The 16559-nt window shown below is 42.7% G+C and overlaps 1 protein-coding gene across 1 annotated transcript; it reads right to left on the reverse strand.

Moving 5' to 3' along the window:
* Window positions 1-530: 530 nt before the first annotated feature.
* On the reverse strand, window positions 531-15844 carry LOC142875668 (maestro heat-like repeat-containing protein family member 7). The gene is made up of 6 exons (XM_076010388.1): window positions 15737-15844; window positions 15357-15479; window positions 14441-14546; window positions 13044-13109; window positions 3481-4540; window positions 531-617 (listed from the first exon to the last, which is right to left on the reverse strand). Exons 1-5 carry the CDS (start codon window positions 15809-15811, stop codon window positions 4284-4286), a joined length of 627 nt encoding a protein of 208 aa, XP_075866503.1. The 5' UTR covers window positions 15812-15844; the 3' UTR covers window positions 531-617; window positions 3481-4283.
* Between the last annotated feature and the right edge of the window lie 715 nt (window positions 15845-16559).

The raw sequence follows: 16559 nt of genomic DNA on the forward strand, positions 1-16559 counted from the left end.
TAAGTGTTCATGAATGGACAGACCCACACTGTGCAGCCATTGCAATTACTCTGCCACAAAGCAATGATGGTGAAGGCTGTTCAAGGTCTATTGCTAAGTGAAGAAAAAAATTACAGAAACTATGCGTAGCGTAGTTTCAAACTAAAATTACAAACAAATAATTTATTTTTATTAAAATAAAAGTTAGAGATATATGCAAAAGTTAGAGATATAAAAACATATATATATGTGTGTGTGTGTGTGTGTGTGTGTGATCTTCAAATATTATCTGTCTCAGTACTCTAAAAGAAACCTTTCTTTGGAATCAGAATTCAAAGCAATAGACTCTCTTCAATATACACTAAGGAACAGACTTGTAAAATGATGTGTAAATGGTGGAAAAGGACATAAAACTGAACTGGTCATTTAATACATTTATCATATGAGGACCAGAAACAGGGTCGATGGATATTTTGCCATTTTATAGATATAATAATGTTTATACTGTAGAATTAGACTTATGCTTATCAAACTGTATTTATTTTATTTAGATACCATTTCAAAATTTCTTGTTGACCTTTTCCATGTGTCCTTGGAAGTATACTCGCATGTCAGAGCCGCTAGGACATATTCAGGTGCTAAAGGAAGAATGCAAAAAGAGAACATCCATTAATAACTGGACTATGCTGGAGTTCAAGTTAAACACAGCTGACACACTAAAGACATGATTGGGAAGATAATGACAGCCAGAGACTAGGTCAATGTTTGAACAAAAATGTTTAGATACCTCCTTTGAAAACATGGCTCAATTAACAGTCTCAATAACCAGGAGGCAGAACAAAGTTCATTTGGATATATACGTGTATGGCACGTCTAGGTAGCACATCTTGGGAAACCAAGACATGCAAGGAAGTCAGGGACGGAACAAATTATTTTACAACAGACTGCTATGAGAACCACACACCCATCTCCACTGCTAAGTAGAGAATTTTCCACTGGAGTCTCAGGCAAAGGCAAACTACTCATCAAGTGTTAATGTAAATAATTTCTACAATCAGTGTTACAAGCTGTCTAAACGATTGGAAGTGGGAGTGGACAAAAGGTGATCCCAGGCTCAGGTTTTTGTCATCTGCTTACAACTACCACTGACTGTGGCAGATTGGAGCCTACAATGAACTGGCACCCTTCTGGGTCTTGGAATGTGGTTCAGCAAAATCCTAAAAAGGCATTTTAACATCTTAACTTTAAGTTTAAAATCCATGTAAATGTTACAATCTACCCTATGACATCTGTGTGTGCTTTAGTATACAAAATAACATTTTAAAGTAATTGTTGTGTGATAAAAGGACACCTCCAGAATAGAAGAAACAGCAGGTTTTACCCAGTTGCTTCAAATCCCCCCACAGTCCCAGGCTGTGACTCTCCAGTTTAAGCTGGTCAGTTGGGTCCTTCCGGGGCTGGCTGTGGGAGGCTTTAAGCAGCAAGCCATTGAGTTTAGACTTCACACTGTAGGAAACTGGCAAGTCATGAGAACATTGCAAACAGAGGGATCAAATTGCAACGTGTTGGAAACACTAAGCCAGAAACAGTGTGAAGGATGGTTTGGGGGGAAGAGATGAGAAAAAAAGCAAACAAGTTAGCCCATGCAGGAAAACAGGCAATGCCATGGGAAGTGGAGCACAAGAGGCAGTAGGAAGGGACAGGACAGAGGCAGTTAGCACCAGGCTGTGAGTCCTGTCCCTGCCTCCCCTGTCTCCCCCCCAGGGGCTTGTGTTTTGACAGCCACTCTGCCAACACTGGACTCAGGCTGGGCCTAGTGAGGGCCAAGGGCTTTGTCCTCCTGGAGGTTCAGGGACAAGCACTGACAGGAGGCAGATTGATGAACAGGAGAAAAGGCAAACACATGTCTTTGACCTGCATACACAGCAGCTTCAGGATGGAGACCCCAGCCCAGGGAGGCACAGACACTTCCACACCACCTTGAGGGGACTGAAGGGGCGGGGCCTGGGCCCTGGAAGAAAAGGCTATGGGATGGGAAGAAGAGGATTCTGTGGAGGGGCAATGAATGATCACTAGGGAGAGTGATTGGCTGGGGAAGGGAAAGTGACCCCCAGGGGGCTCTCTGTGGAATCTGAATGAGTCTTAAGGGCAGAACATCATCTTCTAAATGAGTCTGGGCAGATGTGCTGAGTCTCCCAGTCTCATGGGGAGGGAAAGAAAAGGAAAAATTATTCTCCTTGGCGGGTCTGGGTCTTAGGCAGATGCAGAAACTTCCACTCCTCTGGGGGAGACAGTGGGGTGGGTGAGTCAGATAGACCTGGAGGCTTCTTCAGTTCAGCCTGTCAAAGTGTCACAGTTGGGGGCATCAGTTTCTGAGCCCCAACAGTCACAAAGGTAAAAGCAGAAGTTAGCCCAATGTGGATGACCCTGCAATTTTTATTAAACTATACTAGATGGTGACATCATAGAATTACCTCAAAGACCTTCTTAACAAACTCCTCTCAAAACTCAAGGCTGGGAAGAATAATTTTCCTCCTAATGCACACAGGCTTTCTATAACTCAGCAGTGAGGCCTGTTTATACATTGTGTGTTGCTCTTTGTCTTCACTACTTGTAATCTCCAAGGTATATATTGTGCATTGTTTTAGTTTTCGCTGGCATTTTTTTGATACTGTTTTTCCTATTCTCATTACTTCTTGTTAATTTTAAGTAATTTTCATTCATTTGCAAGAGCAGCTCACAGACTAAGGGAAACACGTGCCCCTGATGACTTATTACAAAGGACATTTTATATGATGCCAATAAACTTCCAGATGAAGGACAAATAGGCTGCAGTGTGGAAAGGTCCCCAGTGCTGAAGCTTCTGGTGGAGTTGGGGTGCACCACCCTCCTGGCATGTGGGTGGGTGAGTTCTGGCTCACCTTCCTGTAAGACTCCAGCTGTCCAACTGTCTGGGAGCTCCTTGAATCCTGTCCTTTTGAGCCTTTTAGGGAGACTTCATTGGATAAGAATGATTGACTACCATGTGGATAAGAATTGGATAAGAATGATTGACAACCATGTGATCGGACAAAAAGGATATGACCTAACACTATTACACTGAGTGGGAAACCCAGCAAACCCTGTGCAGAGATCCCTCTTCAACTCGTTGCACAGCTTTCCTTCTGCCTAGGAATGGGGCAGGACCCTCTCTGGAATGAGGGTCTTGTGACCCACAAGCAGATTAGAGTGCTCTCTCCAGCAAGTGAAAGGAGGACGGGAGAGGGTCAAAGTGAAATTTCTGTTTTCAGAGTCCTACTTCTGGGGCCTAAATCCCCCATCATTAAACAAAAGACTGTAGAAGGGCTATGGGAGTTATAAGCCAGGAACCAGAGACAAAAACAAATATATATACATCATCATATCATAATGTCCTAAATGTGTGTAACATTTTAGCCTTTCATACCGTATTTTAACTATACTTTTTCTACATTAACTATGTTTAGAAAAACAAATATTTACCAGTTTGTTCCAATTGTGGAGAAACACAAATGTGTGCTGGCCTTGTTGTTATCTGTGGCCTTGTGCTGTTCATGACACTTTGGTTTGGAAAAGTATTTTAACAATATAAAAAATAAAAAGTAAAAAGTAAACTAGCTTGGTATGGGCGTTCCAACTACTCAGGAGGCTGACATGGGTGGATCACTGGAGGCTAAGAGTTTGACACCAGCCTGGGCAATATAGCCACACACGCATTCTTGAAAATAAAGTGAAAAATATATTAGGTGGACATGTGCCGTGTTCCTGGAGTCCCAATTGCTCAGGAGGCTGAGCTGGGAGGATCGCTTGAGGCCAGGAGGTCCAGGCTACACTAAGCTATGACAGTGCACCACGTCCCAGCATGGGTGACAGGGCAACACTGTGTCACTCAAAACAGTAAAAACGATAAGAGTCCACCTAAAGAATTGCTTGTGCTTAAAAGCCATTTGTGAGTCACTGTGAATACTGAGATCGGGGCGATAAAGCTGCTCCCACTTGTTTGTTCAGATGTCAGTGAGACTAGTTTTGGTCCCAGGCAAGGGGCTGCTTTGGATTACAATTGAGGAGGCAGATTTGATCTTGGCAGACACAGTAGGTTTCTGTTTGGTTGTTGTTGTTCTGGTGGTGGTGGTGGTGGTGGTTGTTGTTCACTGCAGCTTGAACTCCTGGCCTCAAGTGATCCTCTTGCCTCAGCCTCTTGAGTGGCTGGGACTCCAGGGGCATGCCACCGTGCCTGGCCTCGTGTGGACCTTGAGATGTTCTTGTGCCTCAGTTCTTGTAGCCTCTCACGGTGGAGCATCCATAACGCGTCTGTTGCGCCACCTGTGAAAGAAGGCGCGAATTTTTCGGGGACAGCTCTTTCGACGAGGGTTGTTTTTTCCTTTTTTGAAGAGGTGTGTCTTCCTCTGTGGGATTCTGATGCCCAGTATGGTCTTTCTTGGAGTGGGGAACTGGGAGGCAGGATTGCTCCCAACTTCTTCCAGTAAGGCTTGGGCCAAAGATGTTATGGTTTGGTCCCCATCGTCTTCTACACGTTCTAGAGCTGAAAGAAGAAGGAGGTCAACTAAGGCGCCAGACCCTGAGGAATGTCGGCCCAACCTCATCCTTCTCCACCTCACACACCAGGTCATTATCACATGATTGCATTTATAGTCATTTTTATCACTATCAAAGCCATACTTGCTTCATTGTAGGAAATATGGATAATAAAAATTATTTTTTAACAAAAGGAAAAGAAGAAAAATCTCTCACCCCCAGAGATAACATTGCTAATAACTTGGTACCTATATTTAAATACCTAATATGGATAAAACATTTATTTATAAAAATAGCTTTAACCTTTTTTCCTCCCACAAAATAGTACTCTAAATACCATAAAATCCAATCACATGATTCTATCATATCTTTTTTGATGAACACTTTACTAGTAAATACTTAGATTGTTTGTAATTTTTCACTTTTATTAATATAAATAATCATGAATTCAGTCATCAACTCTTTACTGAGTACTTCTTATCACCTGGCACTGTGCTAGGTGCTGACAATAGAGTGGTGACTCATAGAGACAGAGTCCCCAACCTCAAGCAGTTAACAGGTGGGGGAAAGAAAAAATCATCAGGAAACATGAATTCAGCCCAGAGAAGGAAGCTGAATGGACTAATGAGAGAGAATCACTGGGAAGGACCCCTTCAGACAGGCCAGTTGGGGAATGCCTCTCTGGGAAAGTGGCATTTGAGCCTAGATCTAAAGCCTGAGAGCCTGCCATGTGCAGCCTGAGGGCAGAAGCATTCCCAGTGGGGGAGGGATGTATTCATGCTATACAAAGTTCCAGTTGGCTGTAGCTTCTGAGAAGCAGGCAATGATGTAGGCTGAGGTGGGGGGGGGGGGGCAGGCAGAGGCCAGAACCCCCAGGGCCAGCCTGTGAGCCTCAGAGCAGTGGGAGGCTACTGAGGGTTTAAAGTGAGGGAGGGGCAGGATCCAGTGTCCCTGCTTTACAGAGAATCTGGCTGCTATGTGGAGAACACCGCAGAGAAGAGGAACAGGGTGTTGGAAGGTTGTTAAAGTGGTGTGGGTTACATAGGCATGGGAACATGGTAAACGGAGATAGAAAATTCATTAGCATGAAGAGTAGAAAGACAACAGAAAGTGTTGGAGACTAAGACCCTCTACATTCCAACGACTTGTCCTGACTTGTCCTATGCACAGGCCTCACCCCTGAAAATAGCCTAAGACGAAAATAGCACCCAGCCCCCCAGCTATAGTTTTAAGAAGAATGCATTCTATGCCATGCTTGCTCCAGGGCATGCTACCTACAATTGTTCTCAACCCCCTGCCAGGCTGGGGTTGAGTGATTCATCACAAAGAGCTTCCGGTGCCATTGTGATGCTGATTGGGGCTGATTAGCCCATAGGAAAGCTTCATCATTCCCCCATTCTATTTTTCTGTTTCTACTTCCTTGTTTTCTGTATATAAAACCTACCAAAAATCCAAGTAAAGTAGACCTTGACAACCCTTTGCTTGGTCTCGTTTCTTTCTCTCGCCCATCTCTTTCAGGCACGGTCCCCCTCGCCCCCGCGAGTAACAGAAGGTCCCTCGGGCCGGGACAAGAAAGAATCTTGGCTCAACAAAACTTTTTGTTTCTAGGCTTCAAACCCATGCGACTATAGCATCGTGTTAATTTATACCTAGATCACAAGAAATGAGCTGGGCTTCGGATCTAACAGCAAAGAGGTAAGGCATTACAAGAAAGATTTCTTGACCCCAGGGTTCTTGACCCCGGGCACAGGATAACTAGAAGTGCTTTCTTTGGGAAAGTCTTCCCCTTGTCCAGGTGGTTTAGAAAATCTAAATTGGAGGCAGGGTGCGATGGGAAGGCAAGGTGAAATCTCTGGAGGACTAGGGGTCTAGAACATGCAGCAGAGACCTCAGTTTTGAAAACAAGGCCAGAGGGCTTAAGAGGTATAGAATATCAAGGGTCAAGGTGGATCCATGGTGCAATGGATAGCACATTGGACTTCTAGAGGCTGGAGGCATTCCAAAGGTCAAGGGTCATAATTGAAACCAGAGTTAGAGGCCAAAGGAAAAAGATACTGCTGCCTAGTTTTCAGTGTTCTAGATGTAGCATGGCTACTCTCTGAGAAACCACCAGGAAACTCATTTTTACTTGACCATAGCTATGAGGATGTTCCCTACCTGCCACTAAGAACACTATCCCTTGCGGTAGCCCAGAAGCCTGAAGCAATGAAACACTAATGTATTGTGGGACATCTATGTCTGATGCAAACCTCAGTGTTTTATGTATATTTTTATTCAGTACTTAAAAGAACTTTCAAGATCAGCACTATTGTCTTTGTGATACAGATGAAAAAAACTCAGGCATAGAGATTAAGTAATGTTCCCACATTCTCAAGGCCAGTCACTGATAGAGCTAGGAGTATAGGTATGTGCTCCCATGTCCAGCTAATTTCTTTTAGATGTTTTAGAGTGCTGACTTCTCACTATGTTGTCCAGATGGTCTTGAACTCCTGCTCTCAAGTGACCCTCCTTCCTCAGTCTCTAAAATTGCTGGGATTATAGGCATGAGCCACTGCATCCAGACCCCATCTTTAGTAATCTTAAACAGAATAACTGTCAGCTAAGAATTGCATGTTTTACAAAATTAAGTTTCATACATGAATGAGAGATAAAATCCTACCCACACAAGCAATCTCTAAGGGGATTTCTCACCATTAGAAGTGCCCTACAGGAAATACTGAAAAGTGCTCAAAACCCCAGAAAGGATGGTTGGTATGCATCAGTGTAAAAACATCAAAGAGTGGCAACTCACAGCTCCCATAAGACAGTATCACAAGGAAGAATACTAAGCAAGCAGGTAACAATCAATATGATGACCAGAACAGTACCTCATTAAATCTAAACATTCTAAATGTCTCACGTAAAGGATATAGAATAAAGGACTGGGGGAAAAAAAAAAAAAAAACAAAGCCCAAACATCTGCTGTGCCCAATAAACCCATTTAATTCATAAAGAGTTCCATACACTCAAGATAAAAGGGTACAAGAAATGGAAACCAGAAGTGAGCAAGAGTAGCAGTAACTATTCTTATATCAGAAAAAAAATAGACTTTAAATTAACAACAGTGAAAAAAGACAAAGGTGCTCATTGTATAATGATAAAGGAATCAATTCAACAGGAACACATAACGATTCTAAACATATTGCACCCAACACCAGAGTTCCAGATTCATAAAACAAATACTAATAGACCTAAGAATCAAAATAAACAGCAACACAATAATAGTAGGAGACTTCAACACTCCGCTGACAAAACTAGACACATTGTGGAGGCAGAAAATCAACAGACACCCTAGACTTACATGGGACTCCAGAAGAAATGAATCTAACAGACATTTAGAGAACATTCTACCACAAAAGTCCAGAATATACATTCTTCTCACCCACATATGGAAGGTGTCCCAGATACAACATATGTTGTGCCACAAAACAAGTGTTAGCAAATGTGAAAAAATGGAAATCATACCATGTATCTTCTCAGACCACAGTGGAATCAATGAACAAATCCATTCCAAACAGAAATCTCAAAACTATACAAATACATGAAAATTGAACCATCAGCTGCTGAACAATCTTTAGTTCAATAATGAGATCCAGATAAAAATCAAACCCTTTTTGGAACTGAATGACAATGGTGACATAAGCTACCAAAATCTCTAGGATATAGCTATAACAGTGCTAGGAAGGAAGTCCATAGCACTAAATGTCTGCATCAAAAGGACAGGAGGATCACAAGTTAACAACCTAATGTCACACCTTAGAGAACTGGAAAAATAAGAACAAACCCAACAGAAAGCCAGCACAAGACAAGAGAGAACAAAGATCAGCGCAAAATTAAATGAATTTTACACACACACACACACACACAGACAAGGATCAAGATGTATCTTTGAAAAGATAAACAAATTGAGTGACTGCTAGCTAGATTATGCAATGAAAGAAAAGAGAGAATTGAAATAAGCTCAGTCATGAATGAACCAGGAGGCATTACAACTGATACTGTCGAAATATTAAACATCCTCCAAGACTATGACAAATATCTCTTTGCAAACAAACTAGAAAACGTAGAGGAAATACATAAATGTATAAAAATTTCACCAAGCCTAAATCAGGAAGAAATAGAAATCCTGAACAGATTGATATCAAGTGGAGAGACTGAATCAGTGATAACAATAATAATTTAAAAACTCCCAAGAAAAAAAGTGCCCAGGGCTAGATGGATTCACAGATGAATTCTACCAGACCTACAAAAAAGAACTGGTACCTATCCCACTGAAGTATTCCATAACATTGAAAAGGAGGGAGTCCTCCCTAACTCATTGTACAAAGCCAGTATCACACTGAAACCAAAAGCAGGATGGACACAACAACAAATAACTATAGACCAATATTCTTCAAGAAGACAGATATAAAAATAGTCAACCAAATACTGGTAAATTGAACCTCACAGGACATCAAAAACATCATTCACCGCCTGTAATCCTAGCCCTTGGGAGGCCGAGGCGGGCGGATTGCTCAAGGTCAGGAGTTCAAAACCAGCCTGAGCAAGAGCGAGACCCCGTCTCTACTATAAATAGAAAGAAATTAATTGGCCGACTGATATATATATAAAAAAATTAGCCGGGCATGGTGGCGCATGCCTGTAGTCCCAGCTACCCGGGAGGCTGAGGCAGAAGGATCACTTGAGCCCAGGAGTTTGAGGTTGCTGTGAGCTAGGCTGACGCCACGGCACTCACTCTAGCCTGGGCAACAAAGCGAGACTCTGTCTCAAAAAAAAAAAAAAAAAAAAAAAACATCATTCACTACGATCAAGTCGGTTTCATCTCAGGGATACAATGATCACACCATATTCACAAATCAATAAATGTGACTCATCACAAAAACAAGATTAAAAACAAAAATCATATGATCATCACAAGAGATTTTGGAAAGAGCATTCAATGAAGTCCAGCACCCCACCCCTTTATGCTAAAAACCCTTAACAAACTAGGGAAAGAAGGAACATTCTTCAAAATAGTAAAAGCCATATATGACAAATCCACAGCCAAGCTCATACTGAATGGGGTAAAGTTGACAGGCATTCCCCCTATAAACTGGATCAATACAAGTGTTCTACTTTCACCACTTATTTGAGATCATATGCGAAGTCCTGGCCCAAACAATCAGGCAAGGGAAAGAAACAAAGGACATCTAAGCCAGAAAAGAAGAGATCCAACTATCCCTAGTTTCTAATGGTACCATCGTGTATCTAGAAAATCCCAAAGACTTCATCAAAAGACTCCTAGAATTGATAAATCAATTCAACAAAGTCTCAGATTACAAAATTTATGTATACAAGTCAGTAGCATTTCTATATACTAATAACACCCAACATGAGAATCAAATCAAGAACTCAATACCATTTCCAAATAGCTGCAAAAGAAAAAATAAAGTACCTAGGAATATACTTAACCAGGGAGGTGAATGATCTCTACAAGGAGAGCTATAGAACACTCATGAAAGAAATTGTTGATGACACAAATGGAAAAGTTTCCCATGGATTGGAAAAAACAATCTTGTTAAAATTTCATACTGCCCAAAGTGTTCTACAGACTCAATGCAATTCCCATCAAAACACCAATGACACTTTTTACATCATTAGAACAAAAATCATAAATTTTATATGAATCCAAAAAGAGTTTCAATAGCCAAAGCAATGCTAAAAAAAAAAAAAAAAAGAAAAGAAAAAAAGAACGATCTGGAAGTAACATATTACCTAATTTCCAGTGATATCACAAGGCTACAGTAACCAAAACAGAATCATACTAGCATAAAAGTAGATACATAAATCAATGGAAGAGAATAGAGAACCCAGAAATATAACCACATACCTACAGCCAACTGATCTTTGACAAAGCAGACAAAAAACATACATTGGCGAAAAGAAGCCCTAGTCAATAAATACTCCTGGGAAAAATTGGAGAGCCACATGTAGAAGAATGAACCTTGATTGCTACCTTTAACCATACCGAAAAATTAACTCAAGATGCATTGAAGACTTAAATGGAAAACCTGCCACCAAAAAATTTCCAGAAGGAAACTTAGAAAAAATTCTTCCAGACATTTTCTTCAAAAAGAATTGTGACTAAGACCCAAAACAAATGCAACCAAAACAAAAATAAACAAAGGGGACTTAATTAAACTACAAAGGTTTTGCACAGCCAAAGACATAATGCACAGAGTAGACAACCTTAAGAACAGGAGATAATATTTGCACACTCTACATCCAACAAAGGGCTCGTGTCCAGAATCTAAAGAGAATGTAAGCAAATAAGCAAGAAAATAAACCCAAATATCCCTATTATAAAGCAGGCAAATTATATAAACATATATTTTTCAGAAGAAGAGATAAAAAATGGCCAACAAAAATATAAAATATTAAAAAAACGCTCAACATCACTAGGCATCAGGGAAATGCAAACTAAAACCACAATGAGAGACCACCTTACCCCTGGCAGAACGGCCATTATTAAAAAGTCCAAAAGCAATAGATGTTGGTGTGGATGTGGTAAAAACGGAATGCACATTCACCGTTGATCAAAATGTAAACTAGTACAAAGTCTATAGGAAACAGTATGGGGACCCCTGAAAGAATTAAAAGTAGACCTACCATTCAATCCAGCAATCCCACTACTGGGTATCTACCCAAAGGAAAAGAAGTCATTATATCAAAAAGACACACTCACTCTGTGTTTATTGCAGCACAATTTACAATTGCAAAGATATGGAATCAACCTAGGTGCCCAGCAACCGATGAGGAGATAACAACAATATATACACACACACCCTATAGAATACTACTCAGCTATAACACAGAATGAAAGGATGTCATTCACAGCAATGTGAATTGGATGCAACTGGAAGCCACGATCCTAAGGGAAGTATCTCAGGCATGGAAAAAGAAATACTGCCAATATTCCCTTATAAGTGGGAGCTGAATGATGGGTATACATGGTCACACGGAGTGTTATAAGGGACTCTGAAGACTAATAAGGGGGGAGGGTGGGAAGACGGTGGGATCAAAAACTACCTATCTGGTACAACGCATACACTTTGGGTGACTGGCACACTGAAAGCCCTGACTTTGCCACTATACAATTCATCCATGTAAGGAAAAAAACCACTTATACCCCCTAAATCTACTTAAATAAAAAATGAAAGCTTGAAGCTCTTAATCGAGGGGGTAGGGGGGCCATGGGCAATATCTATAACCTTAATACCTGTACGCCCATAATATGCTAAAATAAAAAAATGCAAAAAAGGAGAATAAGATAACATCATTACAAACAAATCCCAAGAGAGCACACCTCAAGATACCAGCACTGAAGAATCTTCTAAAATATATTCTCCAGGATGAAGACAAATGGTCCCCAAAGGATGGTCAGAAACGCAGAACGGGATATTGAGGGATGGATGTAAGTCTAGAGTGTTTGCATAGAAGATCAGCAACAATCATAGCATCTGAATTCTGAGTTAACAAATGGAACTAAAATACCAGTGAACAAAAGCCTGTAAGTTGGGAAGGACAGGGGTTGGAATGAAAGTCAAAACAAGAGGGAAGTTTAAAACGTGGTTTTACTTTACACTCTGTTAAGCTCAATATGCATGACAACAGTCTATGTTTGGTATGGAGCCTATAGAAACTTTTCCAGATACATGTATATATCTGTATGTGTGTGTGTGTGTGTGTGTATATATATATATATATATAAGGATATAGATAAGAATGTTTCTGGAGATTTTATTTTAATAGCAAAACATTGGTAACATCTTCAATGTTCATGAATACGGGAGATTAATGAACTATAGTATATCAATACTATAGAAGATCGCGTTGCAGTGTAGGGAATACAGTAGATCTGCATTCCCTAAATACCCATCTAATAGTGGAGAAAAAAGCAAGTTTCAGAAACTGTTCGCATATACACGTAATGTACGCACAGAAAAAGAATATAGACGTCTACAGCAAACCAGTGTGGGAGGGGAGACGGGTATGACATGGCAGGGCGTGTAAAGGGGACTTTACCTTTACTGCTAATTCCTTATTTTTATGACACAAAAAGTTTATTTGTGTATTTCTCCTTTTAAAAAGTTTAATGTAAAATAAAAACAAAACACTACCAGATTTTCAGGGGCAGGGACCGTGTCTGTCTTGAACACCATTGCAGTGTAAGCACCTACAGCACATAATAAGTGTTCACTGACGGAAAGGATCTATCTCCAAAGCATTAGCTGTGTTTTCTCTATGAGTAGGACAATGGAAAAATGTGTCTCTTTCTATTACTTTCCTTCATTTTCTACTTTTCTATATTACATTGGTCATGGTAAAAAGAAAAGGATAAAACATGTCCTTGGGAAATGAACCCACGCTGCCTTCTCTCCCACCCCACCCAGGTGTGCCATGCAGACGCCTGGCTCCAGGCCCAGACTCACCAGTCCTGATCACCTGCAGGTCCTCCTCGTGGATGCGGTTCCTATCAATGTTTCTCAGTGTGCATCCTACAGATAAGGCAGATGTAACATCACACCACAGCTCCTACACCTTTGGGCTGCCTCTTTCCTCACATCCACTAGTCAATAAGGACATGTTTAAAGAAGTCCTGGCAAGGAGGGTTCCTCAGAGATGACTTGTAGCCTCGACAGCAGCATCTTAGTAAAACAACAAACCTCAGAGTGGCTGCGACCCAGACATAGTTGTCAGCACGTGACAAGTAGAGCATGAGCCCAGGATGCTAACTGCATGGTGCCCCCACACCCATGGGATGATGGACAAAGGTCACACGCCTATTAATTAGCAAAAGGGAAATACATGATGCCAACAAACAGGAAAATGATTTAACCTTACCGCTGACAACAAATATTAACAATCAAAACGACTGTTTTTACCTATAGAACTGGTAATGATTTTTAAAATACTACCCAGGCTTGGCAGATGTCTGCAGAAACGGATGCTCATGGACAGTACTGTGGGTGTAGAACATGAGTCAACCATTGCAGAGAGCATTTGGCAATAGGCATCACAAGCCTTAAAATTGTGCATACACTTTGGATCCAGCCATTCTACTTGAAATTTATCTTAACAAAATAATCACGATGTCATGCAGAGACTTAACCACTGCATCCCTCCTTATAAACATAAAAAACGACACAGTCTGTGTATTCAACATTATGATCTGATTTAATAAATTGACTCATAAATCTATCCATAAAAATGGAATCAATAATATGCAGTCATTAACGATAATGTTGAAGAATATATAATGGTATATATTTCTGATCCAGCAAGGGTAGCAAAACAATACATCAAACTGCAGTGTTACAAAGTGCTTATGTATATGTGTATGTGTTTGTTTGTGTATGTAATTATAGTCTTAGAAAAAACTGCAGCATGGTAGCAGTGGTTACATCCAAATGGTGAAATTGAGGCATTGTTTATTTTCTTCTTTTTGCAAATCAGAATTTTTTAGTTTTTCTGACATTAATACTCACTACTACTGTAATTGAAATCAAAATATTTTGGAACGCCCATAGGGCCCCAATTAAAGCAATAGTTTTTCCCATTTCCAATGCTTATGGCTGTGGGCCCACCAAGCAGAGCCCAGACAGTGGGGAGACCCCCACGGAGCTAGGACACACAGCTTCCTCTTCCTCCCTGAGCCTGTCCAAAGCAGGATTTGAGGCCTGGCCACAGGTCAACCTCCCTCATCAGGTCAATGCTGGGACAGGAGGTGACCTGCTTCATCATGCCATGACCTGGCCTTTAGCGGAAGGTCACAGAGGGTGCCCCTGCTGCAGAGAGGAGGGAGGAATCACCAGAAGCCTCCGCTTACCTATGAAATTGAGGGCAGCTGCCCTGAGGGAGGTCTGCGGGCTCTCCAGGAACTCAAAGCTCTGGGACAGTAACTGCCCCACCAGCTGGTATTTGCCCTCGTGGACCTGCGGAGCCAAAGAGGGGGTGGTGCTGACCAGAGAGAGGGGCCACTGGGGATTCCACTAAAGACCTTCTAGCAGCTGCACCCCCAGCCCAAGCACAGCAGCAGCCATCCCTCTCCAGGCAGCGTGGACTGCTCGGCCCTGCACAGCAGACCCCAGCCCCTCCCGGCCCCGCAGCAGCACAGGCGCGGCAGGACCACCATAAAGAGAACGCTGTTCCTGGCCACAGGCGGGAGAAGGGAGACGCTGGCTTCAATCCTGGCCCCAGCACATCCTGGCTTCCCAGTTCTGTCTGTAGAGTTGAGGGAAAACCTGCCCAACCTCCCTCCCGTAACTGTCGGGCGTCAGTGGGGAAATGGCTGTAAAAGTGCTTTGTGACATGCTCTACCTGTGGAAGGGACTCATGACACCTGAATTACCGTGCCACTTCCTCACCTCCTTGCTCAGCCCTTACACGGTTACTTGCCAACCCGGTTCCTGCCCTCTGGCCTGTTCTTGCCTATTCATTAGCAAAAGGGAAATACATAGTGCCAACAAACGGGAAAAAGAGCAGGGCTTCCTGCCCTGCTCACCGGAAGACCTCTGTCCTCTGGCCATCCAATAACTCAACACGATGTCCCTAACCTCTGAGGAAGGGACCGGGATGCCATGAGGTTCACATGCAGAGAACCAGGGCCAGGGGAGGGTCCTCAGAGGCAACTGATGCTAAAGAATGAGAATCAGGGAACTGAAGGATCATACGTGTCACCTGCCCCCACTATCCACGGAACCCGCTGTTCTGTCCCCGGGATGAACATTGAGACTCTCACTCACCAGGTAGGCGCATGTGTCCTGTAACACCTGGAGGCGGTCACCGAGGGTGGTGTGCTGCAAGGTGTGGGTCAGAGACGCCCAGCCAATCAGCTTTGCCCATTCAGCAAGCGCCCCTCCACAGGCCTATGGGTGGAGAGAAGGGAACCCCCCAAGCCCACTCTTAGGACTGCCCAGGCCAGAGGCTGAGTGGGAGCTCACACATCACAAAGAGAGGGTGACAGTACTCAGGGCCAGCACAGAGGACGATGCCAGTGGTGGCTGCAGAGTGTATGGCCACAGCCAGGCCCATGAACAAAGAGCACAAGGGAAGGGGCTCTGCTCAGGCACAAAAGGGACATCAAGCGGGCCTAGGGTTGGCAGGACAGAGACAACCAGTGTACCTTGACCACCTCGCTGTTTTCCTCCTGCATGTTCAGCAGCAACGGGACCAGAAATGTATACAGTTCCCTTTTCATTGTGGCTCCCAGCTTGTACTTCACGTCCCGGCTCAGCATGTGGCCCAGGGCAGAGGTGGCTGCGATCCTCACTGGCTCCCTCTCCTGCCAGGGAGCACAGAACGGAGATGGGGAGGTGGTGGTTGCCCTGGCCCTGCCTGGCCACGCTTCCTTCCAACCCCACCGAGGTGAGCGTGGCCAGAGTGCGCTGGCCACGCCGCTTCCTCCCTGTGGAGACTACAGTGCTGTGTCTCCAGTATCTCTCTTCAGATCCCCAGAGCCGAGAAGTCAGTTCATGAAGACTCAGTGCCAGGGAAACCAACAGCCGAGCTTTAATGCTACCATGGACCGTATCAACAGCTCATAACTGCCATCCCTTCTAAGGATTTACCTCAAGCATGCCAAGATTTTTTAAATGCATATTTTTCCCCTAATTATGTTGCACATAAAACTGTTGAAGTCTATATTAGCCTATGTGCACTCACAATGACCACAGAGAGCAAAGCTTTCTACACTTTCAGGAGGATACTAGATATTAATCAAACAAATATTTCTTGTCCATCTATCCTGAGCTAGGCTCAGTGCCAAATGATAGAGGCATAGCAGGACAAGACAGATACTTCCTGAACACAGAGGGAGACTTTTCAACCAGTGGGATGTGCATGTTATATATAAGAGCTACACAGAGAGATGATTCCTTATTAGTACTTTAAGGACAAAAACAAAGAGAAATGTGTCCCACACAAATGGGCAATTGAGCGTTGTACAG

Source organism: Microcebus murinus, chromosome 14 (assembly GCF_040939455.1).
Source record: "Microcebus murinus isolate Inina chromosome 14, M.murinus_Inina_mat1.0, whole genome shotgun sequence".
In the NCBI taxonomy this organism is placed as follows: Eukaryota; Metazoa; Chordata; class Mammalia; order Primates; family Cheirogaleidae; genus Microcebus; species Microcebus murinus.

Bases quoted from the DNA above. Each gene is read 5' to 3' on its own strand.
- LOC142875668 (XM_076010388.1), bottom strand. From the start codon at position 15,811: ATGAAAAGGGAACTGTATACATTTCTGGTCCCGTTGCTGCTGAACATG. The intron at 15,480-15,736 runs GTACACTGGTTG...CTCCACCCATAG, and splicing joins AAAACAGCGAGGTGGTCAAG to GCCTGTGGAGGGGCGCTTGC. The intron at 14,547-15,356 runs GTGAGTGAGAGT...TTGGCTCCGCAG, and splicing joins AGGACACATGCGCCTACCTG to GTCCACGAGGGCAAATACCA.